At 35.0% G+C, this 11,745-nt stretch overlaps 1 protein-coding gene and 1 long non-coding RNA gene across 2 annotated transcripts; both read left to right on the top strand.

Moving 5' to 3' along the window:
• Nucleotides 1-289: 289 nt before the first annotated feature.
• On the top strand, nt 290-11,282 carry LOC149482364 (uncharacterized). Its single transcript, XM_089704503.1, has 7 exons — nt 290-588; nt 1,226-1,396; nt 1,603-1,910; nt 5,652-5,808; nt 6,249-6,363; nt 7,106-7,236; nt 9,032-11,282. Exons 1-7 carry the CDS (start codon nt 466-468, stop codon nt 9,131-9,133), a joined length of 1,107 nt encoding a protein of 368 aa, XP_089560629.1. The 5' UTR covers nt 290-465; the 3' UTR covers nt 9,134-11,282.
• On the top strand, nt 8,030-8,371 carry LOC149482365 (uncharacterized). The gene is made up of 2 exons (XR_016316757.1): nt 8,030-8,133; nt 8,331-8,371. It is a non-coding gene; the product is annotated as an uncharacterized LOC149482365 (long non-coding RNA).
• Nucleotides 11,283-11,745: the final 463 nt, after the last annotated feature.

Below are 11,745 nucleotides of genomic sequence, written 5' to 3'. Positions count from 1 at the left end.
TGGTGCATTTATCATCTTTACAAATTACATGCTAAGTGTTCTAATATTGATAAACCATTAACCACATGATAAACTAATATTGTTTCTATAGAAAATTACAAGCAATAGAATCACGTTATTAAACAATGCATTATGCAACTAAGAAAAAAGTATACTCTATAAATCTGCCATTGATACAGACTAAACAAAACTCATCATCAATTATTTAATATCTTTGCACAGATCTACTACTAGATCTGTGTACGGTTGTCAAGATATTATTTTGTTCTTCTTGCATGTGTGAATAATATTGAACATGTGTGTATAGATTGAAAATATTACTTGCTTGCTCTGTGGATTGAAACATAAATACAAACGCGTTTCGACTCTATTGAAATTTGAACTACTTTGTACATAGTAACATTTACTCCATTTGTGTGTCTTTTATATAAATTTAACCAAATCTAAGATTATTTACAAACTAAAATGGCTCTCTGTGCTTGCAAATGCTTAAACGTTGTATTACAATGCGATAAAATGGAAGAAATCACCGATATCGAAAGACTGGAGTTATCACCGACGGAACAAAGGGACATTTTTTTCAGTGAGGTATAATCGGTAAACATTATTCAACCTTGACTTTTTAAAGACATTTGACTTAAAGTTTAATATATTATACAATTTTAATACATTACTGACGGAATATTTACGAGAGCAAGCACTAAGGCGATGATTATAATTAGTAATTCGAATGGATGCTGTTACAGAATAACAAAACATCCACTTGAATTCATTATAACAAAGGTTATTTTGGTAACTAGCTTGTAGTTTTGCTTCCTATGAAATACGAACGTTATATAATGTTTATATACATTTTGTCATGTAAACATCTATGTTTATTTTGTTTTAGCTTTCGATAATTAATATGATATATTTTTGATACAGTAGGTAACTTAATATATTTTTCAATATAAACAAAAACATTTATTAATCTAATTTACGGGAATGTTATTGGATATAATAACTGAATGAAAATCTAGTTTAACAGAACAAGCTAGTTATCTGCTCGTTTATCAGTAGACTTTATCAAAATATTTAAATGTGTTGCAGTAAATCAATATCAGATAAAAAAATAAAATCAGAACAGCACATTGATGCAGATGAATTTCTTCCGTTCTTCTTTCTAATTTGGAATAAATTATGCTGTATCTTTTTTTAATTATAGTTAAAATTAACTTATTTTCAGAAATTAATCTCCTGTCCATTGAGTATACTGAGGAATACTGTTGTTCAACCAGCACTTGTTGGGGATCGTGTTGTCGGACGGTGGACTGTAGAGTCATGTTTGGCTTGCGGACAGACAACTTTTGCTAAACTACAAGAAAAAGATATAGCACTTATCAATAAGTCTATACAGGTGTGCATACTTAAAAACATCATTGAATATTTAATACTTAGCAAAATAAATTAAATTATGATTTAACTTATTTATATTTGAATAATAGATTATTTTCAGTATTACTTCACTTAAGTTTTTAATTTACATCATCATTAATTTATGTATTAGAGACTAGAGTATAAATCTAAGTTTTCTTTTTTTAATCATGTTAAAATCTGTTACAGACTACACAAGAAAACATTATCAACCTTAAGAAAGCAACTAACTTCTCTCCAGTTTTTAACCTACTCGTCCCGGATTTATCAAATGATGCTGACATGAAAGAAAATATAGATACAAACAATCAGGTCATAAGTACAAAGAACAACTTATCGTCAATGGCAGCAATTGTGTTGAGAAAGCAGTTAAATCAGAACCTACAGTCACAACTAGAGGCAATAGAAGAAGCTGTGAGACAGTATAAGGAACAGAAATATGCAGAATATGAAGCTTATAGAGAAAGAGCACAAAGAGATCATAAAATTTTATCTAGGTACGATAAGTGATACCAAATAATTTGTTTGTAATTTACTTTAGAACACATACATATTTAAAATCTATGACTGTGTAAGTTTTTTGAATAGTCCATACAAAATTTGATTAAACTCACACAGGAGAAAGTGTTGATTCGTCAGTATTAAACAAATGCATGCTAATTTTATTTGACATGGCATAGAATTTATTTGCGAGTCTGGTGCTTGAATATTTGGCACTGATGCTAATGTTTACAATTGAGAAAAGCAATGAACTAAATAGTAAATATGTGTGTTTTGATTTCTTTATTTTCATCAATGATTTGTGTTTCAAGCTAATCTATAAAAATAGCTTATTATTTATTGTCTAATGACTACTTGGGTCGACCAACTGGCCGTCGGCCCGACGGACGACCCAAGTATGCTCTCTTCAGACCTCGCTCCTCACCCATTCGCTCTACATGCCCGAGCCAACGCAGGCGTCGTGATTTTATTTCCCCAAGTATATTTGGCTCGGCCATGAGTTTTTCTAAATCAGCATTCTTACGGACTTTCCAGCTTCCATCCTCTTGTTGGATAGGACCAAAGATCTTCCTAAGAAGCTTTCGTTCGGTAACTAAAAGGTTACGCTCTTCGTTCTGGGTTAGGGTCCAGGCTTCACAACCATATGTAAGTATTGGTCTTATAACCGTCTTGTATATCCGCAGTTTGGTTTTTTTACTTAAAAGCCTGGACACGAGCACTTTATGCAATGCTGCACCACACTTGAGGGTATTTTGGATGCGGATTTTAATTTCTTCCTCTCTGGTGTGTGTATCAGTTATCGTGCAACCCAGATATCTGAAGCTAGCTACTCCCGTGTACGTTGTATCTCCAACCTGTAGGTTTTGGCGCTGAGTTCGTGTGTCCCTATAGCGCTTCATGTGGAGATATTCCGTTTTTTTGACATTTATTTTTAGTCCGACTTTTTCTGCTTCTTCTTTCAAGATCTCAGCGGCTTTGCTAACTTCGTCACGGTTTTCACCAAGCAATGCGAGGTCGTCTGCATATCCAATTACCATATGCTTTCCATTTAGTAGCACTCCGCAGTCCAATGCAAGCATTTTCCGCAGGATGTATTCCAGTACCAAATTGAATAGCACAGGCGACAGAGAATCGCCTTGTTTTAATCCGGTAAAAACCGCAAACTCTTCTGTTAGTTCTTTGCCTACTCTCACTCGCATGTTACTGTCTCCAATAGCCGCTTTTATTAAGTCCACCAGTTTGGTTGGAATTCCAAGCTCCTTTAAAATTGCGAACGGGGCGCCCCTATCGATACTGTCGTAAGCTTTTTCAAAATCCACAAATAGCGCGTGCATGCTCTGAGCATATTCCCACCTCTTTTCCATGATCTGTTTGAGGAGGAAAATCTGATCTATCGTACTTCGGTTCCGACGAAACCCACACTGATAGTCACTGAGAATTTTTTCCGCGTAGGGTTCCAATCTGTCCAGCAATATGTACGACAGGATTTTATATGCTGTTGGCAGCAGAGCAATTCCGCGGTAGTGGCTACATTTCTTCTTGCTACCTTTCTTGTGAATTGGGCAGATGATCCCTGTATTCCAATCTTTGGGCTGTATCTGTTCCTCCCATATCCTTGTAAGGACTTCGTACAACTTGGATTGAAACACCGCTCCACTTTGCTTCCATATTTCGGAAGGCACGCCGTCAATACCTGGTGCTTTGTTATTTTTGAGCCGCATAATTGCTTTGTGCACTTCTTCAAATGTGGGAGCAGGTACATCTTCCTTGTTGTCTTCAGTCTCCCTGATTATTTCAGCTTGAGGAGGTGGGCAGTTAAGTAGGTTCTGGAAGTACTCTCGCCATGCCAACTTGATGTCATCTCTATCAGTAATGAGGTCACCATTTTCGTCCTCCAGTACTTGGGTTGTTGGTTGATATCCTTTTTTTGTGGTTTTGACTTCCTGATAGAATTTCCTTGATTCACCGGCTCGTATAAATGACTCCATATTTTGAATGAGGTCATCAAAATGCCGTCTTTTGGCTCTTCTGATTGCTTTCTTGAGCTGTGACCCGCATTCCATGTATTTTCCAATCCATTGCCTATCTTGCTCCGCCAGAACCTTATAGTGTCGTTTTTCTTGCATTTTATCTTCACACTCTTGGCTCCACCACTTCCTCCGCTTTTTCTTCTTGACCTTTCCTAATACTTTAAACCCAATTTCTTTTACGGTGTTCTTTATATTTTCCCAAACTGTGTCAATACTATCATTAATATCTAAATCTTTAAATCTATTACTTAATTCTAATTGAAAATTTTCTTTAATATTTTGTGATTTTAGGTTGTCTATGTCAATTCTATCATCTGCAGTTTGTGAATGTCTTGTTACTGATTTTATTCTAAACTTCAGTTTTATTCCCAGCAAGTAATGATCACTGTCACAGTCTGCCCCGCGGAAAGTTCTTACATCCTCAATGGTTCTTTTGTGACGCTCATCAATCGCTATGTGATCGATCTGATTAATGGTGTGTCCGTCCGGGGATCGCCAAGTTCCCTTATAAATATCCTTGTGCGGAAACATAGTACTTTTGACTACCATGGCTTTGGCTGAAGCAAAACTTATTAGTCTTAGCCCATTGTCGTTAGAGTGCACATGCTTACTATGTGTTCCGATTGTTGGGACATATATATTCTCCCGTCCAATTTTGGCATTAAAATCCCCCAGTACTATTTTAACATCGTAGCTCGGTAATTGGTCGTATATTAATTCAAGCTGTTCATAGAACTGATCCTTATTATCGTCTTCCGCTAATTCTGTAGGAGCGTATACATTAACTAAGGATATGTTGGCAAATTGACCTCTAATACGAAGTACTGATATTCTATCAGATACAGCGTCGTAGCGAATGACATTATGGATAAAATCTTTGGCGACTATGAATCCAGTACCGTGTGTATGGTGTCCAGTGTCATTACCGCTATAAAATAAAATCGCTTTGTCGTCAATATTACACTCCCCTTTGCCCGGCCATCTTACTTCTTGGAGTGCGGCTACTTTTACACTGTATCTACGCAGCTCACTATTTACTTGGTAAATGGCACCCGGGCGAAACAAGGAGCGGACATTCCATGAAGCTATTCGTAAATCCTTTATGCCATGCCTGGAGTCGTCGTTCTTGGGATCGGGTTTTCTTTTTCTCGTTCTCGGTTTCGTAACACGAAGATTTTTTATGTGGGAGGGGTGTTAACCCGCCGCACAACCCCCATATTGCTGGAGGACCACACCCATCGTTGGTCAGCGAGTCCATCGGACTTAGCCGGTAGCGTAGCTAGGCTGTACTACCGACCATCCCCCCATCCGCCACCCGGGGGACGCTCCCCTACGCCGCGAGGGCCAGCGCGAGGGTCTGTCTAATGAGTTATGAGTACATGTAATCTTCTGTTTTGTAGTTATAATTATTTTTAAACACTGATATTTGTTATAAGTACATGAAAAATCTGCCTATTTCATTAATTTCTAGTTGATTGCATTAAGTAGTTTAAAAAACTTCATCTCATTAGGATGCCTTTCCACCAGAGATTTGCGAGTATGCGTAGTGAGGGATTCATTTGTAAAGAACCAATAGTATTGCTTGAAACACTAAATGAATCAATGTGATTGGAACTTCCCTTGCTACGCATCCTCACTCTCTGGTGGAAAAACACCCTTTAGTGTTTAAAATTTTTAAAGACTAACTATTTGTATGAAATTTTGCAGTATTATAAGCAAAACAAGAAACACTGCAGATAGCGATGGTTGGATGAACGACAACAGTGTGGACAACGGCCCACCGTCCCCCCTCGCGCCGCCTCTGCAGAGACGGAGACTGTCTTCCCTTAAAGATGCTAAGAAGTTTACACACAATGTTGTTAAGGTACTTGTGCATCATATCAAAAAAAAATTACCAAGTGTTATTTTAAAAAGGTGCCACTTATACATAAGTTTTTTTCCAAAACAATAGCCTCAATATCTTCAATTTCGAAAGGTATATTGATTTAAACCAACTAGTGTGATTGTTTTCAAAATTGGCCTTGTAACTTTTTTCAGCATTTTTCGATTTTCCTCATAGACTCGGATTTTGCCTACTTACCCAGATATAAGAAATCACCATATAAAATAATTTTTTTAAATATAATTTAGTTTTTATTTTGTGTATGCTTTTATATTATATTTAAGTAGTGGTCAAGGTATTTATACTTAGTTATTTTAAACACCATTTATATTTTCTTACAAATTTTTGAATAATATTGGATTGGATAACATTGTGTTTTTGCATTTTTCAGCGTTTAATGAGTTGTGTTATTATGTCAACAGACAAATGCACAGATTCCTCATGAGGAGGATTCCTTGGATGCAGAAGATATATTCGACTTAGAGGGCATGGATTCACGAAACATGGCCTCTGATTTTGACGACTATGATTCCGATCGTAAGTTTCTTTAAAATAATTGTCTATTTTAATTTTATGAAATAAGTTTTTTTTTATATTATATTTACTACATTTATAAGTTTTTATAAATGTAGTAAATCAAATTTAGATTATTACTAGCGGTCCGCCCCGGCTTCGCCCGTGGTATGTTTAAAGTTTAAACTATCCTATCTCTTAAGTTGGATCGAATTGCACATGGTGTGCGAATTTTATTATAATCGGTTAAGTGGTTTAGGAGTCCATTGAGGACAAACATTGTGACACGAGATTTATATATATATATTTATATTTATATATTTATTTATTAAGATTATTCAAATTTCATGTGGAAAATTCATATGTGGAAGTATGAGATAGTGGTCTAATGACTGATCTGTAGCATTAAAATTTGATAGACAGTATTTGTCGTAAGAAAAGTAAAGAAGCTACATTTTCTGAACACTCTCTAATAAGGACACCCTCTAATTTTATGTTAATGCATGGAAAATTTTCTAAATTTTTTGAAGTGAAAACTTCTTTAGCGGCGTTGGGTATAAAATCTTAAACTCGCGTCAGGACACGTGACCTGATCGAAAAAGCGTAAGACAGATGGATATCAAACATGCTCAACGTTAATAATCAAGTTTTCACTTCTGCCGGCACTCCCGGAGTGCAACCCGTCTTTTTTTTTCTAAATTTGATATAAAAAATCACACTATACACAAATAAATACACATATAATAAAATGTTGTGTGTTGTACAGCGGAGGGCAGCAACGACGAGGGCATCCACATAGCGCGCGGGCGCGGCGCGGCGGCGGACGTGGCGCGCTCGCTGCCCGTCAGCGTGCCCGCACACCCGCACCACCCCGCGCACGCTGTACTCGATGATTTTGTGAGTGTGGACCTTCATTATAAGCACACCCCGGACACTCCATACAAAATTATTGTTTTGACAGTCACACTGTAGAGACTGCAAATGTGTGTGTTAACGCTTTATGGTTGGCACATTTGTGACTAGCATAAAAAAAAATTCGCGTTTTTCTGATGAAATACATCCGTAAACAGCACAATACCTAACCATTTTCTACTAAAAACGATAATCACAAATCCAAAATAATAAAATTACTTTAAGTCAATTTGATGAATGTTGCCAATCTTCGTTGCGTATCGTCCTTGCAGAAAAATGCGGACCATTTATAGCCTGATCGTGCGGGGTGAGGTAAGTGTTTAATTTTGGCGGGAGGCGGAGAGTGTCCGTTCTGTAGCGTTTAGCTACCTACTATTATGTATTCTGTGTTATAAGTATAAATTAAACTAAAGTACCCGTCACGAGAAGCTATAAATTATGTAAACAAACATCTTTTACTAAGTAAACATTTTATACTGCGAGATAATAATAAATTGACCATATTCAATCGACATGAAATATAGACGGGTTATATGAAAGTAACAACCTATTTAATTTAGTCGGATCATATTTTAACGACGCAAAGCGCTATCGTTTGTGTTTCTTGGTACCGGAACGCGTCCGTCGCAGGGATTGTGAACTATCGGGACGCCATTTTGAAATAAACGCATCATTCGAGTTTCGAATGCGTACGAGTTTGTTTCATTGCTTTGCATATATCGCGGATCTGGTTGTTATTGTTAATTTTGTTATTGTTTCGTTATCACTTTTCTATTGTTGTTACTTTAATTGTTGCGTTAATTTTATTTGTTATTACGTATAATGGAGCCAGTAGCCAGTACATCTAAGGAAATAAATTCGCCACGAAAAAAACGTCAAAAGGTGCGTAATACAATTTATCTAAAATATATAATAAGTAAAAAGAAAGAGTTGTTTGTTCAAACGCGCTAATCTTTGGAAACTTAAGGTTAATATTAGAAGTAGGTTTTAAATTGTGAAGTAATTGGTTAGGTTAATTAGTATACCTGGAGATATAGCTTGAGCTTCGTGTGACAAGTGACTACCGGTGATTTTTACAGGTGACGAGCTTTACGGTTAATGAGAAAAATATGGTGATCAACGTATATAAGTACGTGAAAGAAAATTGGCCATCGAATGAATATCCCTACAAAACCGAAATAAATAAAAAAACAGCATCGATTTTGGGAATTGGCATAGCATCTGTGTATAATATTTGTTACTTAATAATTTATTAAATCTTAAACAAATTCATTTTTTTTGTTGGTCCAAATGTTGTGAACTCCTGAACACTTGTTTACAAAATTTATAGCTTCTCATGACGGTTACTTTAGAGTTATGCCCTTGGTTTCAAGCGTGTACCTTTTTATTTATTTTTTTGTTTGTATCATTGAGTTACTATGTATTACGTACTAGATAGGACATCGCTACTACACTCTTTGTAACACGAGTAAGAGGCAAACGTCACAAACTCATTTAGTCTGTGCCAGGCTGTGCCCCCCCACTTTCCGCGTCAACACGTGCTATTGCTCTGTTCAAAATGCCTTCGTGTGTGCTGAGATATTACACTAATAATTCAAATAATACAGCAAAATGCAAAGGAATAATCTTCGTATATTTTCATCGTTAGAAACACATAATTACCGAATCTGTTTAGTTTTTTGTTGATCTTCACTTCACCATTTTCATATGATTGTTTATATTTTATTATCAGTCATACAAAAGTGTATCCAATATTGTTAAATAAACAATTAATGAACAGGAGGAGACTCAAGACATAGCGGCGAGCATCAAAGCGCTGGCCCGTTCAGTGCACGGCGACGTGTTCGAGCTGCCCCGGCCCCGCTTCTCCACACAGATCTAGCGCGACACTACGTAGTGCGTACGTATAGCGGCTCTATGTCGTCACCGTCTCTTTGTGACGCCGACACGATCGCGGACTTATTAATTAATATTATTCTAGACAGGGTGACGCTCAAATCACGCTCAAAATTATTAGCTGGGTGTAGACCAAGAAGCTTATATCTAATACACTGGAGATTTCAGTATGAACATTAACTTGTAACAAGATAATATGACGTTGAATGACGCCTGTATGTTTTTTTATCCCTTTCACACCTAACTTGGCAAGTGGGTGTGAAAGGGATAAAAAACATACAGGCGTCATTCAAGGCCATATTTTCTTATTACAAGTTAATGTTCATACTGAAATCTCCAGTGTATTAGATATAAGCTTGGTGTAGACAGTACAAAGTGATAAGACTTCGAAATGATCTCAAATACGAAAGTTATATACATTTCACGACCGCCGCGGTCGTCTTCGCGTCACCTCTTAGTGTAAGGACCTGCTCCTAAATCAAAGTCAATATCGTGTTGTGTATATCGTAGTGTTACAGTGTGCTTGAGTTGTGGTATACATTGGTGCTTTCGATATGTGATCTGTGACCCTAACCCATACAATATACCTACTGTTAAGCTTGCGTGAAATGAAGCATTTATGCCTAAGTCCAATAGATTGCGAAACCGGCGTATATAACATCTATTTCTTCTTATAGCTCATTCTTATACTGTAAAATAATTATTTTATCCAACAGATAGTTGAACTGTGACATTTCTCTCCTAGAAGTTAAATCAAAATTCAGCTGTTCTTGCGGTTCAAATAATTGTTTTATGTTATATGATAGCATGATATCAGAAAATGGCACAAACACTTACCTTTTAATAAAAATGTTTCGCAGTCTTATGAAGAAGTATGAAGATATATGAATAAAAAGAAAATATATATGACGAGTGATGTGACAATAGTAATATCGATTTGCACATATTAACGCCATGTAGTAAGTCAAGTATCTCAAATCGGTTAGTTAAGTTTTATGATCATTTTTATGTAAATAAAAACTTTTTTTTTAATAATTTTTGACGAAATAAAGAGTTTTATACTTTATAAAAAATAAGACTTGAAAATCTAAGGGCATGCACTAATAGAAATGTAGTATATAAGCAAGAGGCTATGAAATGTTGTTATTGTCTGATTTATTTACTCATACTACCAAAAAGATTTGTTACATCATACATAAGAGTACAGTGTTATATTGAAAGTGTAGTTATTGCAAAATTAAACTACATTTTGTTCCAAATAATAAAAATACAATACTATAATTTGTTTTATCGTCTTAATACAAAGTAGTTCATATAATCGCGTTATCATTGCATATTTTTAAAATACACGTATCATTTAATATTAAAACAATACAAATTGATAAAGAATGTACAATTAAAAACATTTAATTTTAATCATACTTAGATAAAATAGGCAGCGTAATAATTAAGTTGAGAGTCAAACTGATGTGGTTTAATTTTGTAGCTTTGATTGTAATGTTCGTAACGTTTATTAAACATATTGTATCGTATGTTAACTAACATCTAAGTCATATCTCTGTTAACGATCACTTCAGAGTTTTCTATTAGTTATATTATCGTCGTGTTATTCTAATCATAAGTCGAAATTGTACAAAAATGTTAATTACTTTCATTTACTAGTCTTTTAGGGTCACGAAAATCATTATTAAATTTGTATTCATGTTTGCAAATGGTTTAATTCATTAAATTGTATATAGATTCCCCTCCCTACGTAAGCGTACGGGATTGTAAAATTGAATATACCCAATATTTTTATATCCACTATTTTGAATGTTATTCGAACAGCTGGACCTGGAAGGAGTGGGATAAGTAAGAGATGATGTATTTTACGTGTATGAATTCTATTTCTTTGATACAAAGGTATAATTTTAAGAGTTAATTCCTTAGAGTCAAAAAGTCCACGTTTATCAGTGTCTTCCAATAGCACTGTTTTTATATGTTTTACTTGTGTTTTTACTATTGTGATGTCGAATTCAGTCAGTTGTTTACTTTACTTTACTTATTATATTATGTTTTTCTGGTGTGACGACAATGCGAAGGACGTTGATTGTATTGAATATTAGTGATTTACGTAATAAAAGAGAAAGATATAATATTGTTGTGTTTATTATTTAACTTTCCCTTAACATATTTTTTGTTTACTTTAAAATACTAAAGAGCCGACTTAAGGTTATCAGTACCTATTTGTCAACTGTTTGTTAGAAATACACGCTGCTTTGCTTGTTATTTTTTTACAAGTATGATTCTTAAACAATCCTTTACAATATGTTTGAAAAATTCAATTGAATATGCAATTTGAAAGAGCTTGATTGATTTGATTGATTTGATTTATTTTCTTACTGAATTGTTAAATAAAAGCATTCATAATATCCATAGAAATTACTATTGTGATACATTTAATGAATGTTACATATCGATATAATTTATATTTTATTAATAATTTTTCTATACAATAATAAACCCTGTATAATTTCACTCTTCCTGCTACACATCAACGATCTGCTGAAACCCGGTATCTATGGGTACGCAGACGATAGCACTGTTGTGGAGAGATAT

Source organism: Colias philodice, chromosome 15 (genome assembly GCF_061535455.1).
Source record: "Colias philodice isolate Cphi_HAF_F1 chromosome 15, ilColPhil1 Martin Lab GWU primary, whole genome shotgun sequence".
Taxonomy (NCBI): Eukaryota; Metazoa; Arthropoda; class Insecta; order Lepidoptera; family Pieridae; genus Colias; species Colias philodice.
The sequence above is the reverse complement of the archived record's forward strand: the minus strand, read 5'-3'. Positions and strand labels throughout refer to the sequence as shown.